A 13,034-nucleotide genomic window follows, 5' to 3' on the forward strand; every position below is an offset into this window, starting at 1 on the left:
AAATATAGAGGGGATAAAAGAGAACAAACACGTCTCTTTAAAACTTGAAGTTTGTTGTGTTGATCAGACCAGCTGTTTGCCTGACGTCATCCAGAAAACTCGTGTCAATATATCTGTGTGTGTTTACGTTAAATTGCGTCTTAATTCATAAAAATTTTAAATCATATTAAATAACATAACAATTGATCAATAACTCACAAAAAAAAAAGAAACAAATCCTTCAAAATTTCTATTTAAAAGTTTTGACATTTTTTTTTTTTTGTTTTTTTCTTTTATGTGTTATTTCGAAAAATTAATAACAAATATTAATTTATTCATGAGTATATATTTAATTGGAACATTTCAATATATATTTTCGCGATAAAAAATAATAAAAAAATATTATCATAAATTTAATAATAACAATAATAAAAAAGGGAAGTTGACAACACGCTTGCGCACGTATGTGTACATGTAAAAAAAAAAAAAATTATTTGGCGTATGGTAACTGAGATAAAGAGAAAGAGATAAAGAGAATAAAATAGTGAGAGAGATAGAGAAAATAAAAAAAAATAGTGAAAGAGAATAAAGAGAAATTAGTGAGCTCTTCTGTCGAGGTGAACGATTTCAGGAAAAATCAAAACAATCAAGATGGCTGATCCAAGTTGTGAGGCATCATCATCATCATCAAATACTATTATTGAACAACCACAACAACAACAACAACAACAACAATCATCACAAGTTGTACAACAATTACATGATGATATTGATAAAAATGATGATTTCATTGAGCCCGATAAAAAAAGACGCAAATTAATTAAAACAGATGGTAAAAGTGATCAAAAATTGGAACATCGTTTGGGTGGAATTTTATGCTGCGCCGTTTGTCTTGATCTTCCTAGGGCTGCAGTTTATCAGGTAATAAATTAATATTATTATTTATTATTAATAATTTATTGTTTATTAATAAATATTGTCATAATTTTATGTCAATATATTTTGGTATTTTATTTGTAATCATTTTTTTTTTGATATTATTTTTTACTCTTTGTGTTGGAGTATTATTTAATAGATTTTTTTTTTAAAACTATTTATACATTTTTTTTTTAATAATAAAATTGGTGGTGGGTACAACAGATGGATAATTATAATCGTCTGTAACCTTCGTTTATAAACGTCAAGTACTTTCTACATTGAATATTATTTTTTTTTTTGTTTCGAATGATTTTTTATAGACACGTCTAATTGCGTCGTAGATATTAATTTAATCATTGCTTAATGAGTCTTAAATTTATGCAAAAAAATATTGAATTAACATTTTCTTTTTTTTTTTTCATTTGTTCAATGGTTTATTGAACAATAAATTTATTGATAATATTGTTAATTATTTAATAAAGAGATGATTAAATATAATGATATTAATAATTTTTTTTTTTTTTGTATTTTTGTATACAAATATTATCAATAGGTCATTTAATTTTACAAATAATATGTTATATATTTTTTAAATTTTGTAATGGTGATATATTAATAACTTTGTGTATATTTTTTTTATTTTTCACCTGAGTGTAATTTAAGTTTAATGAAAATTTTAAAAAAATGAAAAAAAAATATTTTTAATAATTTATGAGTGCGTGTGTGGTATAACATTTTTTTTTAATTTATTTTATTATAAAAAAAATTAATAATTATTTATTTTGTGTACTACATGTATAAACATGAAACAAGTGATAAATAATTTTTTTTTTAAAAAACAAATAAATGAAGATAATGTTTTTTTAAATAAAAAAAAAAAGACAAAAATTAAAACAATAGTGTAAGATTTTTTTTATCTAAACTCACTGTGTCCATCATAAATTTATCTATCCCATCATAATTTAATTCCCATCAATCCTATTTAAAAAAAAAAATATACATTTTATAATATAAAAATTTATTTTTGTGTATAAAATTATGTTGAAAATAAAAAAAAAATATCCATAATGAAAAATTAACCTGATACAATTTTGTGTTTCAGGTTTTTTAAAAAAAAAAATATTTATAAAACAACAGTTAATGGTAAAAGTATAAAAAGTACTTGGTACTTTTAAGTATGGTTAAAAAAATAAAAAATTTTTAATTAATAATTATTGTTACATGGTTAAAATGTAAAAAACAAATCAATTTGAAAGAGATATAATTAAATAATTAATTGTTTAATGTTTCTTGCAATATTGATTGATATTTTGTAATAATTAATTCACATTGTTGCTATGAGTATATAAAATTATAAAAAAAAAAAAATGAGAATGGTTTGTTGTAATGGTGTTTACAGTGTACAAATGGACACTTGATGTGCGCTGGTTGTTTCACTCATGTATTGGCTGATGCTAGATTGCGTGATGAATTGGCAACATGTCCAAATTGTCGTATTGAAATAAGTAAAACATCAGCATCAAGGAATTTAGCTGTTGAAAAAGCTGTATCTGAATTACCAGCTGAATGTCAATTTTGTGCTAAAGAATTTCCTCGAAATTCATTGGAACGTCATGAAGAATCCATGTGCGATGAGAGGTAGATGATAAATAAACTTATTCTTCAATACTCATTTCAAATATTAATTATTATTTATTAAACAGAATAACAAGCTGTAAATATAGCAGAATTGGTTGTCCATGGCGTGGACCAAATCATGAAGTACCAGAACATGAAGACACTTGTGTACATCCTCATACAAAAGGGAAAGATGTCATGGAAGCACTTCGTGATATTGATGCACGTACACTTGAAGAACGTAGATTATGTGACAGTGTATTTGATTTACTATCCTATGAAAAAATTACATTCAATGGTAATAATATTAAATTATATTTCAATGATTAAAAAAAGCAAATTTATAAATAATACTATTATGTTATTAGATTTGCAGATGAAACCATATCGTACTGATGAATTTGTTCATAAATTATTTTATGAAACATCACGTTTTACTGCATTCAATAATCAATGGGTTGTTAAAGCTAGAATAAATAATAGCCAACGTGATCCAACTCAAAGTTCAGAGCGTGACATGACTTATCAGGCAAGTTATAATTAAATTGTCTATATAAAATATATCCTACTTGATTATTTAATAATTAATTTTGTTTTTTGGACAGCTCATATTAAAAACAAAAACAACATATCCATTACCACTACATTATTTGATATTGAAAGGACCATTTGGTGATATGAAAGTACAACCACGTATTCATCGTTTTGATTTTACTGAACAGGACAATGAGAGTCCATATTTGCCACTACCACTTCCTGATACTGCTGAATGCAACAGATTACTTGCTGCAAAAGCCATAAGTTTTCGGTAAATATTACATTTATTTATTGTTACATTTAATTTACAATAAATTATATCAATATTATTTTAAATTATTTCAGATTGATTATGTTTCTAGCATCAAAGTAGTTACATTGACAATATTTATAATAAATAACGAATTAATTAATAACACAAACACACACATTTAAACATTAATAAATTGATTATTAAAATTTAATTAACAATAATCATCAATTCGTGATATAAGATTAACACACACTCACTCACACAAAGCAAGTAAAAATTAAAAAAAATAAAAAAAATACATTTAATCTTAATAAAACAATACGAAAAATTAATATTAAAATTATTAGTTAATTAATTTTTGAATAGATAAAAAAATAATATCAAATTTTAATGTCTTCAATTTTATTTTTCAATAGTTTGTAATAACGAAAAGAGAAAAACAGTTTGAGTGTTCTTAAATCTCTTAATTAAATAGCTTTTCTTTTCTTTTTTTTTGCTTTAAAAAAAGCCAGTTTTTTTCTTTACATAGTTGTTAGAATAATTTATCATTTAAAAACTAAAAAATACACATCAAATGTTTTTTAAGATTAACATTAAAATATTATTTAATTTAATTTTTTTATTTTCATTATTATTTTCATAATATATTTCATTTAATTTACTTAAAGTTTAATTTTGATTAACTATATAATATATATGTAAATATATATATTTCAAGACACAAACTTTTATCATTGATGTAATAAAAAAAAAAACATTTAAAATAAAGTAAAAAAAATCATCAAAATAAATGCTAATTGTTATGATTAATTTGGTATGTTTAAATAAATTATAATTCTGATAAATTAATAAATGTATTGTTAGCTATTTTTGAACAACTTGTTAAGCTTTGAGGAAAAATAAGTGGATTAAATGTTGTTGTTGCTGTTGTTGTATTATTGTCTGGTGGACTTGTGCTGTATTTACGATTTTTTGGTGTTGATAATCTTGGATCTGGTGATGTACAACAGTTGAGCCAGTATGACGTTACATTACCTTTACCACGAAGCTCAACTTCACCTCTTAATTCAAGTTCAAATATACCAAATTTATCTAAAATTTCTTTAGTTGCATCAGACACATGAATACGAAGTGCTAAAATAAATGATAAAATAAATAGATGCAAATAATTATATGAAATTATAAACTCACGTAGACCAGAAGATTCCATTCTTGATGCTGTATTAACAGTATCACCAAATAAACAATAATGTGGCATTTTTTGTCCAACAACACCAGCACAAACTGGACCACTGTGAATGCCAATTCTCACACTTAATTGTATATCTTGTTTGTGTAATATTTTAAATGTTGTAACAGCATCAAGTATTGCTAATGCCATTAGACATATTTCTTTAGCATGTTCATCACCATTTCTTTGTGGTAAACCAGAAACAACCATGTATGCATCACCAATTGTTTCAACTTTATATACATCATAAAATCCAATGATTCTATCAAATGTTGAATAAAGATCATTTAAAAAATCAACAACTTGCATTGGTGTACTTGCTGCACATAGTCCAGTAAAACCAACAATGTCACTAAAATAAATTGTAACTGATTCAAATTGTTCTGGTTGTACAACTTCACCTGCCATCAATTGACATGCAACTTGTCTGAAATATTTTTATATATTTATTTTTAAATTGTATTGATAAATTATAATTATCATTTTGAATTTACCTTGGAAGAACTTGATATAATAATTCTTCACTTCTTCTTTTTTCTAAACTCAATTGTTCTGTTTTTTCACTAACTAATACTTCCAGGTTGTTGGCATATTGTTCCATACGTCGCAAAAGATCATCCATAAGATTTTCACAATATCCTCTGATAAAAACGAAAATTAATAAATCTTTTTATTAGTACATATAGTGTTTAAAGAAAAAAATAAAATTAAACAAACTTCATTATTCCTCTAATTGTCGCACGTATTGTATGAAAACTTGGTCGTTCCTCGGCAATTTCATTCCAGCATTTTTCCATAAGAGAAAGTATATCAGGTGGACAATCTCTCAGTGCAACTTCTGGACGAAAACTTGGATTTTCACCAGCTGATACACGTTCAATTATCTAAATATATCCAAAGAAAAAATATATACAATTCAATGAAATAATTTTGAATATAATTATCATTTACTTCTTGTGATGACATGTAGGATTTTGCAACTTCATATGGTCCACCACGTAGTACAATTTCTTCTAAAATTATTGCAAAACTATAGACATCACCTTTTTGAGTTGCAGCACATCCAGGTAAAACAGTACCTGGTAATAATTCCGGTGCAATCCAAAGTAATTCTTTAAAAAAAGACATTTAAATTTTACCAAATATAAAAATAAATTGTTGGTATCTACTTCAAGATAAAAGTTAAATTTTACATTACTTGTATAATGATTTTCATCCATAATTAAATCAGCAGGTGTTGTTAATGTTTTAAGTCCAAAATCCGATATTTTTAGAACAAAACGTCCATCAATTAGACAATTACATGATCTTAATTTACCGTGTGATCCAACTTCACTAGCATGTAAATAATCCATTCCCTGTTGGGCAATAAAAATGGATATAATAAAAAATAATGAAAAAATAAAATTGCCAGATAAATTTATTTGTCACATTCACCTTAACAATGTCATGAATAAGTGACATACGAAAATTCCAATCGAGTTTTATTGCCTCATTACCAAGTACATCTTTCAACGATCCCTTTGGACAATATTCAGTTAATATCAATACTGTTGGTGATGGTGAACATAAACATGCTCCAATAAATCTATAAAAAAATGCTAAATTATTGTCCATATTGTCCAAATTGAATTTATTGTCATACCTCACTGTATTTTCTGATGTAACATCACGTACTTGTTTAATTTCCCACAATAGCTTTTTAGTAACATCAACAACTTTTTTTTTAGTAATTTTTTTAATAGCAACACGTTCACCTTTGTAAATTCCAACAGTTGTAAATACAGTTGTTGGTCCAAATGAATCACCGCTGACTTGTGAACCACGTCTACGTTGTTCAAGTCCATAATTCTAAATATAATTAATGCTTTTTTAGAAAAATAAATATATCAATTAAAAAATCATGATTAATCTTACATTTGGCTCAGACATAACTTGATGTAAATTAATTTTAGATGAAAATACTTTGCTAACTTCAAGTAATAAATCCTCTGGTCTTATTCTCCATGACATATTATTAAGATCAGCTGATAAACGTAAATGACGATAAAATAAAAATGCAGAAGTTATTGCAATTATTAAAATAATTAATAATATTAAACTAGCACAAACAATATGTATAAATGTATATGCATCAGTTTTTAATAAACATGATGGATCATCACCAAGAAAACCACATTCTGGTATATCACGTGGTGGTGAATCTCTACCACCTGGCCAATGTATTTTTTTACCAATCATTTGATTGTATTCACGATTAGCACCTAGATAATGTGCAACAACTTCAAAATTACCAGTTATTGGATCTAAATCAAGAATACTATAATCAGCATCACGATCACCATCAACATCAATTCTAACATGTCCAGTTATTCCCATAAAATCACGATTCCACATTTTTCTTGTCATTGATAAACCATCCCATATGTCACCACCCTCTGATATTGTTTCATTCAATGCTATTCCCAATAAATAAACACCATCATAAAATGCACCAATAAAAAAATTTACCTATTTTCAAAAAACAAAAATCAATTATCAATTAATTATCTGTTGTTAACTGTTAGTACAAAAATTTAATTACTCTTGTTAAATTATTTCATTTTTAAATCGCTTTTTTTTTCAATTAATTCTATAATATTTATATTATAATAATAAATAATTATTAATTAAATATTATAATTGAAATTTAAAAAAAAACATAATTTAAATAATTGAATTCCATTTGTTAATGAAAGTTTTTTAATGTAATTTTGCTCATTTTTTTTTTCTTTTGATGAAATTGAAAATAAATTACAGCTTGCTGTTAATGATTGATAAATAATTAGTTTAAGTGCACTACTGTTAATAACATACCTCTTCACCTTCTGAAAATGAGTAATTATAATCAGTTTGTGCACGAATCCTAACATTATCAGCAAAGCCTTGGAAACGTGGACTTGTTGGTTGTAATAATGATACACGTAACAAAGCTTCATATGCTTTTCTTGCTGCTGAATCATCATGATCATTCATTTCCCAGTCGTGATCACCCCAATACGATCCCTTTATTATATTACAAAAAACAAAAATTATCAATAGTAATTTAAATTGTTATTATTAAACGTTTTTTTTATTTTTTACTTGAATTATTTCAACATCAAGAAATGTCCAATCTCCTCGAGTCATTCCTAGACTGTGAGCAGCAAGCATAAATTTTCTAACAAGTGTACCTCGAACACTCAAAATAACAACTGAATAAAAAAATTAATAGTTTATTAATTAATTACATTTGAATTATTTAATTATTGTTGGATTTACCTCTAGCATACATGCTTGCATCTCGTAAATATAAATGATAAGAATCATCCTCAGAATTACCATCAAGTTCACGTACAAATTTGAGTAACCCATCTTTTCTCAATCCGTATTCAAGATTTTTCCCAACCGTTAATGAAAATAAATCTGATTTATCAAGTATCAATGCAACATGTGACCAGCCAAATTCTTTAAATATACTTGCAAATACTAATCGCAAACGACACTGACAATATGACATTCTCGTTAACGTTGGATATTTACTTTTATCTTTAAAAATACCCTGAAAAAAAAAATTATTAAAATATAAAACCTCTAACAAATTCTAGGATATAAAAAAAAGTTAATTAAAAAAAATAAATGCGCAGTGTTTGTTTACAATTTGTATATGAAAAAAAAAAAATAAAAAAAAAATATAATTGGACAAATACGACAATGAATAAATTCATATGAAAAAAAAAATAAAATAAAATATAAAAACTTTTTTTTTTTTTATAAAAATAAAATAATAATGAGATAAAAAAAAAAAAAAAAAAATTACCGAGCTTTCATTTTTCCACTTGTGGAGTCTTCCTAGAATACCAGATGTAACTGATAGTTCACCCTCAGATGGAGGCTGTTAAATAAATGTTAAAAAAAATTATTATTAATATTGTATCATTGATTGAAGTATATCAATGGTATTATGAACATGCCTGATCACCCATTCCAGTGATTATTGGTGTATTCCAGTAAGCAGCAAGTCGAGCAACTGGTTCAAGGGCAAATGCACATGCTGGTCCAATATATGCTATTACATTATCACGAAAATGCATATCAGCAGCAAGACCAGGTGCTCTTGCTCCACTACATTTTGGATAACTTGAAAACATAATAATAATTGTAAATTTTTTTACAAACAATTAAGCTCATAAACTTGGCAAGTTATAGAAAAATAAAATATAAAAACTAATCTGATAAATCATAACACGTGCTCTCCACCTTCATTCACAGATTAACTTTTTTTTTTTTCAATTGTTATTGTTATTTTTACGTTTAATCATTTGTGAATTTATCCTAATCAATTATCCAACTTTTATATAAACACCCTTTTTCCTAGGATCAACTGTTTTATTTATTTTTTTTTTCGTTTATTTTGTATGAATTTTATTTGTAAAAAATACGTGAAATATAGTTACTTGAATTATTATAATATTTAATTTTAATATGTGTGCATATAGGAGTGAATATATTATTTATTTATTATATATTCTAACTGGACATGTGTGTATTCAAGTTGAAATTTCTCTATTCATTCCACATCACGAATTTGATGACATCAAACACGTCAATTAGACTCGAATTGTCTATGTTCTTTTATATGAAATATTAATATTTTCAATGTTTATATTAATTTCATTTAAAATTATCATTACAGTAGAATTATTAATTTGTCTCTTTGTTTATTGCGTAATATTGAATTAATAATTAATAATTATATTCAATAAACAAGACATAATTATTGATAGAAATTTTTTTTTTTTTATTATTATTATATAATTTATAATGAATTGAATATTATGCATTGAATAAATAAAAATAATAATGAGCTTTTTTATTTATTTATCATTGAAAGAGTTATTTTAAATTTTTTTCCCTTGTGTATGCTTCAGGGGTGAAAGAAAATTTATACATAAAAAAATTGATCAAAGATTGAATCTTGTATTTTTTTTTTTTATATTTTCATTTCTCGAAGGAGCACAATCTGATAATTGACTCAATGGATCAATCGTTATGATCACTCAGGCATAAAAATTATCCGAATATAAATCGGATAATTTTTCAAAAGAAAGAATAACTTTATTACGTATGAAAAAGAAAAAAAAAAAAAATAGAAAAAATAATAAAAACAGAACAAGGACATGAAGAATAAATTTGAAATAATGAAAAAATTTTCATGGAAAAATACGTGTTTATTCATTCATATAAAAAAATAAAAGAAATAATTTTTTGAAGATTAAATAATATAATTTTTTATATTTATATGAATATATAAAAATAAATGAATTGTAAATAATTTTTTTTTTCGGCTACATTACCTTGCTTGTACTTTTCGTAATTGTACATTTTGATAAATGAGAAATTCATTAACTTCAGCAAGTGCTAAATCAACAGCTGGACCACATCTTTCAAGGTCAAAAGGACTGTCCAATCTTGATGCCATCAACACCCCAACATTGTAATATTTTATATTTTTTTCTTCAGCTAATTAATTATAAATTATATTCTCAATTAAAAAATACAAAAAAAAAAAATTGAAATATAAATTAATAGCTTTTTTAAATAATTTGAAAAGAAAATAAAAAATATAAATTTTTGTTTATTTTATTAATTGATAAATGAAAAAAAATATAATTAAATTTATTAAATTAAAAAAATAATAATTTATTTTAAAATCTTACCTGAAATATTTGTTAAAAATATTGTAAATATATTTATAATAATAAATGTAATAAATAATTTAATTATTAATTTTTCAAAACAACACGTCAATGGTAACCACTTCATAGTTTGAACGCCAAATTTCGTTTGATGTTTTCCAACGAGTTTTACTCTCATACAGATAAATTGTTGAGCGTTTGGGGTAAATCAACTAGAGCACATGCGCTTGACATTGCTCATACTATAATTTCTTTTATTTTCATTTTTTCCATACTTTATTTTATTTATTTTTTTTTCTTGTTTTGTCCTTTTAGAAGTTATTATTTCATGTATTATGTGTTTCACAGTTATATCACGTTTATTATCAATATTAAACAATGAAAAAAAATAAAAAAAATATATATATTTTTGATTAACGAGATGCTGGATAAGGATAATCCTGATGATTGAAGGATAATCTTGGGGATGATCAATTTATAGATTTATTCAATAATTGGTTACGCTCTGAAATATAATCACAAATCGAAATTTTCTTTTACAAATCGAAACGAATTTCGCCAAATAGTTGCAAAATATTTATTTTAATAATTAAAAATATGTAAATTATCGTTGTTAAATTTAATAATCATTCAATCGTTTAATTAAATGAAAAACTAAATTTAAACTCATTAAAAAGCCTTTAAATTTTTCGTTTTTATTTTGTATAATTATCGTGATTTTATTATCAAGATTTTCTGGAACTCGAGAAAGTCACTGGGATGTTTTAACAGAGTGCCCCTATAAATATCAATTAAAAGAACAAAAAAAAAACAAAAACTTTTTAATAACTTATAAATGAAGTTGTGAAAAATACTTACTTAAAAAATATTTCTTTTGTCAGCATTACTTCTGATTAGTCAATTTTAAACTGAGCATATTTTAAGCGAAAAAAATAAATAAATACAATTGAATTTTTATGGAAAAAGAAAACAAATTTATTATTATTATTATTTATAATATCGTGTGTTTTTACATAATGTAATTTTTATATGTTCATCATTATTTTTAAAGGCACACATTTTTAAAAATTTTGGAACAATAATATTGTTTTGCGATCCAGCAATTTGTACACATTTTTTTAAAACTCTGTATTTGATTTTTTTTTTTTTTTTAAATTTCTTATATATTCATTTCTGTATTATAATTCTTACATATATATATATATTTTATTTTTGCATTTTAACAGTCTGTGTTTAATCAATAATTGCAATTATTAAAAAAAAAAAAAATTTGTTTAAATTTATTTATACATAAACAATTCAAGTGACTAAAATTATTATTTAAAAAAATTGTTACAATATTTATAATATCTATCGGCAAGATAATCAATAGATCATGAATTATTTTTTTCCTATTAATTTATTTTTTTTTTTTTATAAATTAATAAGTTAAAAAAAAAAAAAAATAATAATAATTCACATACAATTTAAATTCAACTAAACACAAATTGAAATTTTCTTTTAGTTAAAAAAGAAAAACAATTAAAAAAAATAAAATTTAAAATCTCTTTGTGAACAATTGCTTAAGTACCGCAAGTAATTGCATATTAAGGAGAGGAAAAAAAAATAAAATAAGATTTTGACTTTAACGATAACATGCAAGTTCAAATAATATACTTTTTTTTTTTCTCTCATTTTTAAAGATTAAAATACAAATACTCAGTATGATAAAGCAATGAATACTGTGGTGATAAAATATTTAAATTAACATAAATATTTAATATTTATTAACATATTTTATTCTGTTTTTGCTGCCCGAACTCTTGGAAACATCTGTAAAAATAATAAAATATTAAAAATACATTTTTTAAATAATACTTTATTGAATAATAATAATTGTAAATAATATATTTACCCCTAATAAATTTCTTGGAACATATCCTTCACGATTACCAAGCTTACTCCACCACCATTCTCTCTCATTATCATCTCCTTTTCTCAATACAATCAATTGATCACCATTTTTAAGAGATAATTCATCATTATGTTGTGCTTCATAATCAAATACTGCATAAACTTTTCCACTATACATAATACCAAGTTTTTCTTGTACACCTATAATTTATTCAAATGGAAAAAAGAAAAAAAAACAAAGAATTAATAAAACAATCATACAATTATTAATTATAAATAAAAAAATAATAAAATAAAAAAATACTGACGTGTTTTGTATTTAATAAAAATAAGATAAATAATTATAAAAAAATAATTATTATTTAGTATTTTTTTTCTCATTAAATAATTGAATATAAAAAAAAAATAACAATACATAGTACCAAGACCGTTTTCAACACCTGTGGTTATTTAAAAAAACAAAAAAAAAAATTAATTAATATTATTATCAATACAATTGTTAATTATAAATAAAATAAAGATAATGAAAATTGAAAATAGAATATTAATAAATAATTGTTAATTAATTAATTAATTAAATCAAAAAAATGATAAGAGAAAAAGCAAAAAGAATTGATAGAAATTAATAATTTTAATAACTTACTGTATAAATATTCTGAACATCCATCAAAACCTTCCTCATCTTCTTCACATTTAACAGCAGCTGTTTCTTGATCAGAAAGTGTTGTTGCAAATATACAAGCTCCATGTTCAACCAAAAATATTACCATAGGAAGATTATTACAGCTTGCAGCACAATGAAGAGGCGTCCTATTGACAAAAAAAAAAAAAATTGATTAGTATAAATTTAATTGAGCCAATTTCAATATTATATAATATTTTATTAATT

The 13,034-nt window shown here is 23.7% G+C and overlaps 3 protein-coding genes across 15 annotated transcripts in view; 1 reads left to right on the forward strand and 2 right to left on the reverse strand.

Annotated features, from left to right (window-relative positions):
• The first annotated feature begins 5 nt into the window (after window positions 1–5).
• LOC122853041 (cysteine and histidine-rich protein 1 homolog) lies at window positions 6–4,158 on the forward strand. The gene is made up of 6 exons (XM_044153248.1): window positions 6–900; window positions 2,297–2,535; window positions 2,601–2,812; window positions 2,883–3,043; window positions 3,120–3,322; window positions 3,397–4,158. The coding sequence occupies exons 1-6, from the start codon at window positions 631–633 to the stop codon at window positions 3,422–3,424; spliced, it is 1,113 nt and encodes a 370-aa protein (XP_044009183.1). The 5' UTR covers window positions 6–630; the 3' UTR covers window positions 3,425–4,158.
• On the reverse strand, window positions 4,134–8,794 carry LOC122853043 (atrial natriuretic peptide receptor 1). The gene is made up of 14 exons (XM_044153250.1): window positions 8,528–8,794; window positions 8,374–8,448; window positions 7,836–8,115; window positions 7,659–7,768; window positions 7,392–7,580; window positions 6,453–7,046; window positions 6,181–6,386; window positions 5,973–6,123; window positions 5,734–5,893; window positions 5,487–5,647; window positions 5,253–5,419; window positions 5,030–5,176; window positions 4,496–4,962; window positions 4,134–4,438 (listed from the first exon to the last, which is right to left on the reverse strand). Exons 1-14 carry the CDS (start codon window positions 8,702–8,704, stop codon window positions 4,134–4,136), a joined length of 3,189 nt encoding a protein of 1,062 aa, XP_044009185.1. The 5' UTR covers window positions 8,705–8,794.
• Window positions 8,795–11,203: 2,409 nt separating this feature from the next.
• Window positions 11,204–13,034, reverse strand: part of LOC122853045 (putative uncharacterized protein DDB_G0286901) — a 48,080-nt gene continuing 46,249 nt past the window's right edge. For all 13 annotated transcript variants that reach the window (XM_044153261.1, XM_044153262.1, XM_044153259.1 and 10 more), the window contains 3 exons: window positions 12,789–12,955; window positions 12,147–12,346; window positions 11,204–12,064 (listed from right to left, as the gene is read on the reverse strand). In XM_044153261.1, the coding sequence (XP_044009196.1) occupies window positions 12,029–12,064; window positions 12,147–12,346; window positions 12,789–12,955 (403 nt within the window). In that variant the 3' untranslated portion in view covers window positions 11,204–12,028. The remainder of the gene's footprint in view (window positions 12,065–12,146; window positions 12,347–12,788; window positions 12,956–13,034) is intronic.

The sequence above is a fragment of the Aphidius gifuensis genome, linkage group LG3 (assembly GCF_014905175.1).
Source record: "Aphidius gifuensis isolate YNYX2018 linkage group LG3, ASM1490517v1, whole genome shotgun sequence".
Lineage (NCBI taxonomy): Eukaryota > Metazoa > Arthropoda > Insecta > Hymenoptera > Braconidae > Aphidius > Aphidius gifuensis.